At 41.5% G+C, this 14786-nt stretch overlaps 1 protein-coding gene across 1 annotated transcript in view; it reads left to right on the forward strand.

Annotated features, from left to right (window-relative positions):
- Antxr1 (ANTXR cell adhesion molecule 1) overlaps positions 1-14786 on the forward strand; it is a 211470-nt gene that overhangs the window by 97833 nt on the left and 98851 nt on the right. The window contains exons 11-12 of the mRNA XM_042683107.1: positions 9396-9465; positions 11216-11294. Coding sequence (XP_042539041.1) covers positions 9396-9465; positions 11216-11294 — 149 coding nt within the window. The remainder of the gene's footprint in view (positions 1-9395; positions 9466-11215; positions 11295-14786) is intronic.

Consider the following 14786-nt stretch of genomic DNA (forward strand, 5'->3'; position numbering starts at 1 on the left):
TTCAAACCATATTGCTTAGATCTCAGCCTCCCAAGTAGCTAGAATTACAGGCATGAGCCACCCATGCCTGGCTTTAAAGATCTACTCTTACTGTATTTATTTGATCTTACAACCAACCATCTGTGCATCAGGGCTGCTGTGGAAGATTACTGGTGCACTCCTAGTGGTTGCTGGGGAGGAGAGGCAAAGGGAAGAAGACACCTAAAGGTTCCTATACAGAAGCCGGTTGTTACTTTGTCATGCAAAGTATTGCTTATAATGGTCAGAGATACTTACTGCAATTTGGATGCATCTGTGGGGATTTAATGTCACATGATGATGAGTTATCACTGTGGAACTCAAAATGAAGAGACACAAAGGAACCAGTAGCCTCCTGGTTCTTATTTGGGATACACATTTTCATCATCAGGGAGATTTATCTGAATGGTAGAAGTCACTGATTGCTTTGTACCTGCCCCTGTACAGTGCTCTCCCTGTGTCTTTATCACAACTGCTGTGACAGAGGGGTATCTGGATCCCCAGTTTTGTTGATGAAGAAAGGGTCTCAGAAAAATCAAGTGGCCAAGGTCACTCAGATACCGGAGATGAAAACAATTTTAACTTGGGCAGTTTGATTCCAAGCCTTTAGAGCACATCTCTACATTGCCTCTGGACCACAGATTCCCCAGGAGTCCCGAGTCCCCCTAACTTCTGATGCCCAGGAGGCTGATGAACACTTGCTTCAGCACTGTTTGGCTGATGTTGATGTCTATAGCTGATGATGTGGAAAGAGGTGAAGCACTCTCCTGGTTCCCTGAATGGCTCCTTTTCTTATATCTGGTCAGGTTTCTCCTTTCCACTTGTAGACTAGGTTCTGGTTTGGCCCATTGGTTTGTGAAGTGGAGAGGGTGTGTTCATGTATGTTCCTATCTTTAGGCTCAGACAAAATATAGGTAGGTTGCAATTTACTGCTATCTGGAATGGTGTGAAGATAAAAGGTGATCTGGCCAACAAGATCTTCATTTGGAGGCAAGCAAACTGGACAGTACAGTTAGCAGTGTGTATGGAGTCAACTTTGATGTAGACCCTACTCTACCAAATAAGCAATGACCTCCAGGGGGAAACTGCATGCTTGTGTAGACTCAGCCACACAACACTCTTCTTTGGAGTGTGGTTTGGGCAAAAATTGGCTTATTTCTTATCTCCACCTAGCCCTGCTGTCCTGAGTATGGAATCTGGCATTCTCTTCTATTCTGCCCCATTTGGCTGGGCTTTCATGCATGATGGCCAGCGGGGAATGGCACCTTTCCTCCTTCAGTACTGTTGCGATTGCAAGGATGGAAGTAAATGTGGTTACCCTAGGGAAGTCTCGGCAGACTAGTAATATGTATCCCCTCAAACTGAGATTCTTTGAATATTTATTCATTTTGGGGAAGTTGCTTGTTACCGATGCAAGGAAGAAATCATTTCTGGTAGATCTCTCCGTGCAACTTAGCTCCGGCCTCTAATGTGCATACCATAATAGCTTAGCACACATTATTAGCTAAGTATGTGCCCAGTGTCACCTTCCTACTGCAGATCTGAATTTCTATGTGGGTTTCATCCTTTAAGAGCATCAGTATCTGACATAACCTGTGATTCTGATTGTGTGGAAGACCTTAGCCATTTTGGTCTGTTTACCCCCTCAGTCTCAATTCCAGAGGTAACATCCTTCCAGTGCTAATTGTGCACAGCTGCAAGAGTTTACATGTCAGAAAGCACATACCTTCTGCATGAATCCTGAGTTGTCCTTTACCAAGCAAAAACAAAGCTTTAAAAAGTACACTTATTCTTAGTAAATTACAACTGTTTGGAGTGCAGCAATTATTCTGGCTTCAAGACTACAAAAAATTTTAAAGCCTAATGCTTTGCTTAGAAGATAATTTGTAGCTTTTACGCGTGTCAACGGTCAAGAATTTTTTGGTGTGGATTTACTGAGATGACAAAATGCTTCACAAGAGCCCCGAGCCTCATTATTCCATTTAGTTTTCTTGCAAAACCTCAAGCTTCTCTATTAACTTTAGAAAGAATTAAATACCACAACCCCATAAAATCATGTGTCATATGATCCCATTAACTAAAAACTATTATAAATAGGAAAAATCCAAAATTGTTTACCCCAGGGCATCAACAGTGTTTATCATTAAGAATTAGGATTATCAGTAATTTTCAGCTTTTCATCAGCTGCATTCATCTGCATTCCCCAGGGTTCTTACTCTAAACATATATTACTTCTATCATCAATGAAAACAAGAGAAACTATGGACACATAGTAATTTACATGCTGAAAAGACAGTCTGACTGTGCCCAGAGCTATGGGAGAAGAAAGGGTCATAACCTTGTGGGAGACTCAAGAAATTTTAAGCTCAACAGAGACAATCCAATAGGCCTCTGCATCCTATGCCTGACTCCTCTAGGAATGGATTTGTGGTCACTCACCCTGTTCTTTGTCCCTTGTCCTTCATGATTCTCCTGAGCACAGTAACTGAGATAATATGCATCATTTCCTTCTAAGAACTGCCTCAACTCTGCGTTCTGTGATCTTGCTTATATTTAGGATCCTCTGAGTTCTATACTTACGTTTATATAGAGAGTGCTCTGACTCTACAACCCTTCCACCCAGGACTTGTTTTCCAATGTGTCTCTTTTACCCCTCTGCCTCTTTTACCCATCATCTTATAACCACTCTGAACTTTCTTGACTTCACTCCAGTTCCCTGGAAGTTGTGGACTCCTAGTAATATGTACAGTGGGCTAAAGCAAACTATGAAAGTCTAACTATGGCAGTATTAACATTTGGAGCTGGATAATCAATGGTTGGGGTGAGAGCTGTCCTATGCATTGTAGTTACCAATACCATTCCTCCCCTGTTGTGGCAACCCAAACTGTCTCATTGCTGAGGGGAAATCACCCCCTTTGGAGATTCATTGCATGATATACATGTCCACAGATGCTACCTGGATAGATATCTTGCTTCTTGTTACACTTATACTGTATTGCCCTGATAGAACATGGTAGAAAGTTGGAAGACCCAGTCCATTTACAAACATATTCACCGTGACACCTTGTGTTTAAGGGTGATGGGCCCAACAGAATCCCACCTCAGTAATAAAATTTAACATATGTTGAGTACTTTATAAATGGTACACATATAACAATATTATTTACAATATAGGAAATGAGTATTATGCTCATCTTCTGGATGAGAACTCTGAGTTATGAATAAGATGAAAAGCTTTGCCCCAAACTAGATACAGAATGTAAGTTGCTGAGCCTTGATGGATCTCCATAGCACAAATTTTGTGTGTTTACTGTTCTCCATCTACTGCAGCCTGCCAAAGAACAGAATGGGAAGTCAAAATACTTACCCTGGATACCTACTATAAGCAGGTACTGCTGAAATAGTTGTGTGTGCACCCAGAGATTTTACCTGGCCATTCTCATGGCACCCAGGTGGTAAGGGCTTCCAAGAAAACTTTAGGCTAGAAAAAAATGCATACGGAGAGGGCATGTTAAGGAAAAAGGTGATGGTCAGCCTGGTTTCACTTAATAGGAATCCCTCTGACCTCAGAAGATCATAAGAGGAGACTTTACAGTGAGTGAACTACATTTTCAAGACGTTTTCCCCCAATTTGTTCGATGCATCTACCCTATCTCCCTCTCTTTCTATTCTTTTTTGACATTCATTTCTCACTTTTCAGACTTCAGAACCACATTCAACCTTTCTCTGCTTTGTTCCCCCATGTAGAGATATATGTCTTTTGTCAAAAGAATTCTGGGTTTGTTCTCATACCTATCAATGAAAACCTTCCAGCCCTGGCTTGAAACCCAGTACTACTACCCTCTCAGCAGTTGGTCCCATTGAACTTTGTGATAAGACTCCCACATCTGTGAATTAGCATTGAGCAGCCCCATTAAGAAAACTAATCACTTCTTGTCTGGCTGGAGATCCAGAAAGTTCAATCCAGATGCTTTGAAGTTTGTCAACTTGAAGTTCTACCAGATTATAACTGTAGCTCAAATTTTTCACAATATTTTAAGCATAACTTTTTTTCAAAGCTGTTTACTTTTGAAAGCAGCGAGAAGGTGGAAATGTCTACTCTCCTCTAGTTTGGAGCCACATTCTCAACCAGCAGATAATTTGGTGCTGAACAGTTATACTTGGCTCCAAGCAGCCATGAAAATGCCCCCTAGGTGCAGGAAACATGAGGGAAAACAGTGGGGTGAGCTCATTCAGTCCATAACCTCTACTGTTTTTTCCCCACTGCCTAATGCAAATGTTACAGTAGGAATGTAAACTCTCTACTTTGGGGCATACATCAGCTTTGGGAAGGATTCAACAAACTCCCCCCAGATAAGACTAGAGGTTGTTTTTCTTTTCATTTTTGCCAGATATAAATATTTATATCAAGAAAAGATTGCCAAGACTTGGGAAGTATTTAAATGATTTAATCAGCCCTGTGGAAGGATTCACTCTGATTGGTGTTTGAATTTGCTAATGAATTTTAATCCTGGTTTTATCCCAAATCTATTAGTCACCAAACTACTAGAGGAAATTCTGGGACCTTCCTTCTTCATAGTTTGAAAAAAGGGGATGTTGTCCCAAGGTAAAAACCATGGAAATGTATGCATTTACCTTTATAGTTTCAGAATATGAGTTCATTCCTGTTAGATCAGAATACTCCTCTCAGAAGACTCCAGAGTCTTGTTGCAGAGTTCTTCAACCCCAGACCTCTTTCCTGGAAGGCATGCCTTCTGCTGGCATCCATTTTTGCCCATTGAAAGTCTGCTGACCATTCATCTCCAACGTGGGTGGTGTGAAGCACTTCCATTTTTGTACTACTGATGGTTACTTCTAGGCCCAACTAGCTAGGCCCAGTAATGATTACTCATGCCTATAATCCTAGGTCCTGAGAAGGCAAGGAATGGGAAGATTTTAGTCCAGGTTGGCCTGGGAATGAGCAAGAGATCCTACAGCAAAGGGAGCATAGCTCAAGTAGTAGAGCACCTGCATGGCAAGTCAAAACCCTAAGTTCAAACGTCATACCACCAGGAAAAACATAAAACAAAAAAGACTAGGTAGATTGATCTTGAGCAAGCCAGTAGCACTAATTAACTCATATCTCTGAGCCTCAGTTTCTCAAACTACAAGTAGTAATATCTCTCACAGGATCATCAAAGCATCAAGCAGATCATGGCTATATAATGTTAAACACAATCAGTACGTGTGTGTGTGTTTGTGTGTGTGTGTGTGTGTATGTCTGTCTATGCACACACAAATTCTCTTAAGCCTTTTATTTTCTGAGGAATTCCTGATGTTTAAAACGATGTTACTTTAGTAGAATGATGTCATTTAGCAATTAGACATTTTGAAAATTGTGATCTTCAATTCTTTTGTTTTAAATTCTTTTGTTTTAAATAAATTGGTGCCATATAATCAAGTGAAATATTTCCTAAACCCTTATTAACGTGAAGTACCATGCTTATTTACTCATACAAAACTCTCCGCAGTAATGTCATCACCATTTACAGATAAACTTGACTCCAGTCACCCACCAGTAAGAGAAAAACTTGGGACTTGAACCTGGACTTTGCAGGCCTCAGAGTTTCCTCAGTCCTTCTCTGTGCCCTATATAGCCAGCTTCCAGTTTAGAGGTAATTTTCCTCTGTCAAGACAAAGGAAGTGTTTACTCTTTCTTGTTTTCTAACAGTTCTTGTATTGAACAAGTAAATCATTCTTCTGTTTCTGATATTGTAACTGTGTGATGAGAAATGACTACTATTACTATTATTATGACTACCATCATCATCATCATTATTTGGTTGTCCTGGGGTTTGAACTTGAGGCTTCATGTTGAATAGGTAGGCGGCAGCTTCTGACCTCCCAAGTCTGAGGTGTTCAGCAATTTAATATAATGGCATTCATTGATCTTTAAATCACATTTCTGTTTCCTCTCAACAAATGCTTGAGGTTAACCTATCTCAGAGTAGCACAGAATTCTGAAATAGCTTTGAGAATTCAAGAGAATTTCTATGTCAAGATCATTCCCAAATTTCATTTAATTTCTGGTCTTTCACTCCCACACCTTCCCAGTTTTCCACTCAGTTGAAAACAAAAGTCAGGAAGGTTAGTCCAAGCTCCTGGTCTCCATTTCTCTTGGCAACTCAGTACTAATGGCCGCCCAGTAGGCAGAGGCAGAGATTTCATTGTCCTCTCAGTAGATTACAGCCCCATAAACAGCACAACACCCTAGTTTTTGGTGGAGATTATAGTGAGGCTGGCATAGCCTGAGAGCCAGTCATGGAGGGCCCGATGAAGAAGCTTTTTGTGTCCTCCTTCCCAAATGGATATTCCAGGAAGGAGTCAGATGATGTGAGTTATAGAAACCAAATGGCCCTCTTTTGTTTAGAAAGAGAGAAAAGAAAAGCCACTCATTTTTGTGGTAAAGTGAAAACAGGCTCCAAACCAAACAATCCCTCTCAGGGCAGAAAATGCCAGCTCACAGAGCAGGCCTACAGCCTCAAACAAAGTAACTGAAGGAAGTGTCAGAACTGTCCTGTATCTGTGGCCAAAGCTTTCTGTCCTCCCAGTGAGGTGCTCCTCTGCTTTGTCCCAGAAATGTGTAGGAAAGGAAAATGAAAAGGGAGACAGTGAGAAATGGCTGCTTGACGAGGCCATGCCCACTGCCCTTCCCACTCCTTTCCAGTTAGCAGGAGGGAAGGAGACAGGCACTCTGAGGAGGGAGCCTGCAAGCTCAAGCACTAATGGGAATATGGGCATGTAGCCTCTGCATTTGCCCTGGCTGCATGGCTGCTCTGTGCCACCTCAAATGCCCTTCTCATTGTGACGCAGCTCTTCCCACCAAATGGAGTCAAGAAGCCTCTTGGGCCTGCTGTGTGGCTTCCCAGGGCTCTGTGGGCAGAAAGCTGTGTATCCCCAGGTACTACTAGTTTGTGTGCAATGGGATAGGCAAATAGAAGTGCTAGTCAGCCCTGCCTGTCTCAAGTTTGATTTCTCCCCTGATACAAGCCTCTCCTGGAATGCTGAGTCTCTTAACCAGGAAAGAATAATGCAGCATTCATTTATAATCCTGGCTTGCCTCTTGCTCTGCAACCAGAGATCACTGTTTAGAACCTTTGTTTGGCATCTGAAAAAAAGAAGAGCCTGATGATTCCTGCCTTTGCTCAAAAGGTACTCAGGAGGAAAGAGAGTGCTGGTGCTACTGAATTGAAAGACAGTTTATTAGCTGGAAAACTGCTTCCAGAATGCCTGATGCAGACCCAAGAAAAGAATGTTGTCCCTCTTGACAACTCTGCCAGATTAAATTTAACTAAATGAAGTGCTTGGAGAGCGCCCACATTGCATGCCCAGGTGAGGCTGGCTGTCATCCTTACCATATATGGAAAGGCATCTTGAAAGTTACAATGCTTCAGTAATAATGGCTTCAGGCTCTGAGTGATCCTCTACTATCATCATAAGTGTCATAGCTTCACACCACATACCCTCTCCATTCCTGCATAGTCCATAATCTGCCAGCAACTGGTGCTCAAAACAGGGGAACGTTCCAATAGCACCCTGCTGCTTTTAAGTACAATCCCAGAAAGCCTTATTTTGTCCTCTACAGCCTTCATCCATTCTTGCTGACTTTTCTGGTATCATTTTGATCACCCACTTCATTGGCCTTCTTCTACTTCTCATGAGCTCTGGCCTCCTTCATACCCCAGGATGTGTATATCCTCTCCTCACCTGGCCTTTGGGTTTCAGCTTAAGTAGCCTTTCCTTGTGGAAGTATTTCCTGACTTCCCAGATGAAGAGTAGCCTCTCTTCTGGTATGTGTGTGCATCACAGTTATAATATGTGTGATTGCTAGCATGGCAACTCCATGGACAAGAGGCTTTATCTCATATTCATTGTAAAACCTAGCACAGTGCTTGGCCCATGGAAAACACTTAAATTTTATATATGAGAGGGGAGGGAGAGAATAACTCTTTCCTGTAGCTCCTGTAAAACTCATAAAAGCAGGAAGTTTCTATTTTCGAAGCCTTTATCACCAGCCCCTAGTAAATCTTCAGTGAATATTAGTTGAATCTATGAATAAATGAACAAATGACTTGGAAATACCCTTCTTAAGCTTTCACCATGCCAGGATTTTCCAAAGCAGCAATCTTCTCTCTTCGTTTTCAGTAAGCACTAAGCACAGTGCTTAGCAAGTAGATAGGTCCTTTATTCCCATCCCAGGTAGCAGAACCCCATAATTCCAGCCATAGAGGACACAGGGCTTCCTAATCGCTACTCAGGCAAGCATTTAATGTCAACTGTATTCTCTGCAGTCATGACTGGCACATGTCACAGGAGGCATTGATTTCACAGCGAAGACTGATAACAGAATAGAATCTTTCAAACATATTTGTATCCCTTTGTACCTTCTAAGTGGTACTAGTGGTGATGGCTTGACTGAAGGAGAAATATTGCTCATCTTCATCTCTTCAGTGGGTCCTACCACAATCTTCTTTACATATCCGATAAGCAGTGAGGCATGAAGGGATGACTCTTTTATCTACTGAGTACACAGGCTTTTCTGGGCCCAGACCCTGGTTACAATGAAGTTAAGCTTTTTCCTAGATGTCCATCAGAAAAGGAGCAAGAACTTCACTACCTCTTAGGACTATGCCACTATTATCCATCTTCCATAACTACATCTGCCAAATCCTCCAACTGCATCATTTCAGTTTTGTGCAGAAATCTTCGGCATTTCTTTCCATGGCTATAAAACTCTGCCGATCCCCCTGTAATCCCTGGACCAATTCAGAGAAAAAAACTTGGGCCCTACTTTGTTTCGTGCTGCTCTTTTAAAGTCCTGCCCACTTCCTATGTTGCAACACCTTTGCTTACCCTGTCTTTGCATTCCCTCCCAGGAATGCCTTTTTCCCACCTTTCCACTAAAGCACAACTCTTGCAGATCTCCCTAGGATGTGATCATGTCACCCTTGTAAAAGAAGCCCTTTGTCTCCTGAAGCCCTTTTGGTGTTGCCACTTCTTGCCTTTGTCACTGATATGGCTATGAAGTTCCTTAGGACCAATTAAATGTTTTCTTAGTTCTTCTCAGTTATTCCTGAGAAGAAAGGAGGCTCATGATGTAATGTAAGAGACTCTAGTTCCTCAGTGGTTGACTTCAATGGACATAGAAGCTCAGGAAACTAATATTCAGGCTTGAGTTCACTGCTAATGGATAGTATGGTACGTGAGTTTTTATTTTAGAAAGCTCTTGGCTTCTGTCTGTCTCCCTAAACTTCACTGAAGGTCTTTTAAAAGTCACAGAATTTGGAATTATAACTTTTTTGCCTCACTCCTCTTAACCCAGTACTTCTTCTTTACAGATGAGAAGCCCTTCGCTGTGGAAGACACCTATTTGCTCTGCCCAGCACCCATCTTAAAAGAAGTTGGCATGTAAGTTTTCACCAGCAACTGAGCCTCATAGCCAGGAAGGAGAGAAGAGGTAGAGGGGGCAAAAAGTATCACCCTGAACATTCTCTAGATTCCTTCAGTCATGATGGTACCAGTGCCTACAGCGAGCTAGGCACCTCGATAATATTTTACAGAGTATCCACTCATCTCTCCCCTTCCCTTGAACCAGACATCCCCATTCAACAGAGGTAAGAAGGGCTGAGAATTTAGGTCACCTACTCAGGGTCATGCAGCAGTCAATGGAAGAACCAGAGCTTAACCCAAGTTCTGTCTGACTTAATACCAGCTATGTTTCTAGAATGTTCTCCCATGTTTTCTCACCCTGGCGTCATCGATACCCTGATAAATGAATGTTATCTCCTTCCTGGAGAGAGAAAAACTAAGAATGATGAAGGAGGATCTTTACTACTTGGTGAAGGCTAAGAATGCACATTCATACCTGCAGTCCATCTTCCTCACTCCTCCACAAGCTTCCCTGAACTCATTTATGGGAGCTATCTCCCAGTGGTGGCATTATAAATAACTGCCCATCTGATATGGTAAAAATACTCAATAGGAAAAAAATGATCCTGCTACTCAGGATCTGTGATCTAAGGATCACAGCCATGGCAGGAAAATCCATGAGACTCATCACCAATTAACCACCAGAAGATCAGAAGTGGTGCTATGGCTCAAAATGGTAGAGTGCTAGCCTTGAGAAAAGAGCTCAGGGACAACGCCCAGGCCTTGAGTTCAAGTCCCATGACCGACAAATAGAAAAGAAAAGAAAAGAAAAAATAATTTGCATCTTAAGCTAGAGAAGAATTATCTAGGGATACAAAGAGATAGTATTGGTGTGGAGTCTGGAAAACCTGCTCCAAAATGAAGTGTAACAGGCTCAAGAGGGTTAGGGCTTTTAGGAGAAACAGTTAAAATTGTTTGTTAAATCCTGCTTTTAGTTATTCACTCTCACTGTAAGACCATCATCTCTAGGTACCTGACATTGACCTGTGATTCCATAAACTATCCCAGTGCCTTGTGGGAAATGTAACAAGATGGGAGCTCATATTTCAGTGAGTTCTTATAGATGAGAAGGGATAGAAGGAGAGCTGGTACATCTACTGCTGTACCTCTAAAAATAACCAGACACCCCTTTTATCCCATTGACTTAGACTACTCTGTGTGTGTGTGTGTGTGTGTGTGTGTGTGTGTGTGTGTGTGTGTGTGTGTGTGTGTGTGTGTGTGTGTGTGGTGATAGTGATGCTTGAACTCGGCCTCAAGCTCTTGAGCTACATTTCTACTTCCAGCTTTTTTCAGATTGATTAGAGATAAGAGTCTCCAGGCTGGCTTTGTTCCTCGATTAGCAAAACTTGTATCTTACAGGTATGAGCCACTGGTCCCTAACATTGGACTACTTTTTAGGCATGCTTTGTCCTACAAAGTGTGGCAAGTAAGTGAAACAGAAGTAGAGTTTGTGACTCAAATGCAATATGCTGCTACACAAGGAGCTCTGAATGCCCGGCCTTGACACACCAGCCAAGCACCTCTAACGTTTCTCTAGAATGTTTAAGAAATACAGGCCAGGAAGAACATCCTCCAGATTTTTCTAGAATAAGCCCCAATCCCACAGGAAGGACACTGCAGTCCCCAGGGTTGTTAGGATCAGAGCCCAAAGCAGACCTGTGTATCTGGCTCTCTGTCCATTGCTCACTGTACACCACGCTAAGTATCTCTGGTTGCCTTGTCATTTCAGGAAAGCTGCTCTCCAGGTCAGCATGAACGATGGCCTCTCTTTCATCTCCAGTTCTGTCATCATCACCACCACACACTGTGTAAGTCACATCTGCCCCTGCACTAAAGACTTCATCGTCATTATCATTGTCAACAATGTTCTTAAACGCCATTTTCTCAAAAGTTTCTAGATCTTTATTTTATTCACTTGAGCTTTGACTACAGCACTGAAAGGTCAGACATAGGCTGCATTAGGGTGTGCTAAATGTGGAATGTTGTAGGCATGACTATGGCCAGTCCTCCATTAGACGATGCCTGTTTCAATACCCCCTTTTCTGGCGTTAAAGAAGAGCTCTGATATACAGCCCACCCATATGGTAAGATGGGCTGGCTGAGAGAATGGAATGGGTCAATAGATCTTAAAAAGTTTTTCTTTAAAGGAAAGCAGGAAAATGGGCACTGGTTAGAAGAAGATGGGGAATTGATAGAGGATTTCTTAAGGATAGGAAAAATGGAAACTAGTTTGTGTGATTGTGGAAATAATCCAGGGAGAATGGAAATCTGATGAAGCAGGAGGAAGGGATAGTAGGGGAAGGGTACTGGCATTAGGAGTGGTAAAGCAGAAGGGAGTACTACTTTCCCCCACCAGCTGCTCTGGATTCCTTCTCTGATCCATTGTGTCAGGCGGCTTCACTTCTGGCTACACATAAAATCACCTGGAGAGCCTTTATTTACTTTTATTGATGTATAATAATGGTACACAGTAACGGATTTTATCGTGACATTTTCATACATGCATTCAATGTAGTTTGGTCATACTCATCCCTCCATTGTGCTCTGTTACTCCTTTTCCCAAGTTTTCTTTTCTCTTCCATATCTCCCATAATTCCCCTTTATTTCCACGACCTTGTTTTATTTTTTCTCCTGGTTTCCTTAAGTGAGAGATACTTGCCTCTGTCAGACTAGCTTATTTAACTTAAAAAACATCACCTTCCTGGAGAATTATTTTTAATGATTCCCTCTTCTCAAGCCAGACTCATTGAAGCAAAGTCTCTAGCATGAGCTTTGTTGGTTTGGGTGACTCCTGGGGAAGGTGGTAGCATCCAGTCTTGCCTGGAAACTCTTTAGCCTCAGTACTTGCTCCTATCTATGATCAGTGTGTCACAGCCCAGCCCTCTGCCAGGCAGTCAGAGCTCAGTTAGCTCATGGAAGGAACACTGCCTCATGAGCATTTCCAAAGCAACCCTTGTCTGAATATTGAATTTCTTTAAGTGAATGAGTTCTATTAGATTGTTCTAATAACTAAGATGTTTAAGTACTTGCAATGATCACTTCATGGTTGGCTTTTGGAAGGCATGTTGATAGAACCCCTCAGTAACTAGAATCTTGTCTTTACTATCAACATTGGTGGGGACAAGAAACTGCAGCCATATCCTGAAGCCAGATGAGGTAAAAATGAGTTTTATCTTACAAATGCACAGGAAGTCAGACTTCACAATGGACAAGACTGTCATCCAGTGTTTGTGGCAAACTAATTGTCTTGAAAGGTAGTAAACTAATGATAGAAAAGTTTAATTTTAACCAAAAGCATACTGTACAGTTATCACTAGGAAGTGCCACGAGTGAAAAATGCTCATGTCTCCGACATCTGATCAACTCTTCATCCTGGGTGCCTGAGTGGGATTCCAGTTTTGAGAACAGTATGCAGAGTGAAATTTCTTAAAGGGTATTTTGCCTGATTCTTTTGGAAAGTAACTCTATCACAACCAGCCTTCGGGAAATGATTAAAATATCCCCAAATCAAATAACTCCATTCCTGATCCTCCCAGTTTTTTTTTTTTAGTGATCCAACAATGCAGACCTGTATTTCTCATTATGTCTGATCATACCACAGAGAATTCATTATTGCCCTTGAGACTACAAGGATAGGGAAAGTGGTAAAGGAGAACATCTTAGGACCAAATGAATTATATGGCAAATACATACATATATACATACATACATACACACACACACACACACACATTTTTTTTCTTTTAGCAGACTAGGGATTGAACTCAGTGCCTTGTACTTGTGCTCTGTCACTTGAGCCATTGCTCTAGTCATTTTGTTTTCAATTTGCTTCTCAAATAGGGGCCTCTGATTTTTCTCAGATCAGCCTCAGACCTCTTCCCATCTACCTCTGCCTCCCAAGTAATTGAGTTTGTCGTCATGTACCATCATGGACCAGCCAAACTTACAAATGTAAATCTGTCTCAAAAAAAAGTACTCTTACAAATGTATTGCAAAATTAAAAGAATTTGTTTTCTTGTCAGGCATAGGGCTTGAACTCAGGGCCTGGGCGCTGTCCCTAAGCTGTTTTTCTCAAGGCTAGCTGTCTACCACTTAGAGCCACTGGGCCACTTCTGGTTTTCTGATGGTTAATTGGAGATGAGAATCTCATATTTTTCAGCCCAGGCTGGCTTCACACCATGGTCCTCAGATCTCAGTAACTAGAATTACAAGCATGAGCCACTTTAGCCCAACTAAAAGAATTCTTAATGAAATCCCACTGCATTTTCCCAGATCATTCACCTAGCCTCTACTTACATTAGATATTATCCTCATCTGATTACATGTCACAAGGTTTGTGTATAATCAGTCCTTGATTAAAGGCATGTTATAATATATTCTATACTATTCCATTTTCATTCAGAATGCTTTATTAGTACTCTAAATTATACAACAAAATTGTAATAACCACTCAAAGACTTGAGATCCAAGACCATTCATTCACAAATATTCATACTCAACAAATATTCATTGATCACATGCTAGGTACCCTCCTGGGTGCTTGGATAACATTAGACAACAAAACAGAAATCTTAGGAGATTGGGGATGAGGGTAGACAGTGAATAGTATCGTGAAAATAAGTTATGTATTGTGTTGAAAGTTAGCTGCTAGCCTGGGCAGAAAAGTCCATGAGACTCTTATCTCCAATTAACCAACAAAAAGCTGGAAGTAGAAGTGTAGCTCAAGTAACTTGGGTGAAAGATAACTACAACCTCCAAGGGAAACAGACTTATATGCAAATATAAGATTCCAGTCCCAGTCCAGGCCCTTTGCAAAGTTCAGATTAAACACTGAAACTATCATGAACTAAAACAGAGATGTGGGTAGAAAGTGTGTCCATTCAGAAGATGAACTAAGGTCTTGGATTTGAATATGTTTGGAGAATAAGGTTTTTAGATCAAAAATAATCCCCTGGGTCTGAGCAAAAGGTTAGATTTGTCAAATGCCAGTCTCAGCCTGCCCAGTCCCTCACCTGGAACCAAAAATCATCTTAAAATATGTAGTGGAGAGTTTTCTCACTTTATTCAGTGCCCATTTGGACAACTGTGTCACAAGTTTTCAAGAGCCACAATGAATAACTGTTACCCCTGCCAGAAGCAGAAAATTCCATGAAGTTTTACAGGAAAGAGATTTTTTTTCCATCCAAGAACTAAAAGATTCCTATACGAATGGTAAACTTCATTGTGCTCCATGGCTATAGAAGTTGGTTAGACATCCAGAATGCTCTCTCACCAGAATTTTTAATACCCTCCAGCACGGT

Source organism: Dipodomys spectabilis, unplaced genomic scaffold (genome assembly GCF_019054845.1).
Source record: "Dipodomys spectabilis isolate Male_0828 unplaced genomic scaffold, ASM1905484v1 ptg000079l, whole genome shotgun sequence".
Classification (NCBI taxonomy): domain Eukaryota; kingdom Metazoa; phylum Chordata; class Mammalia; order Rodentia; family Heteromyidae; genus Dipodomys; species Dipodomys spectabilis.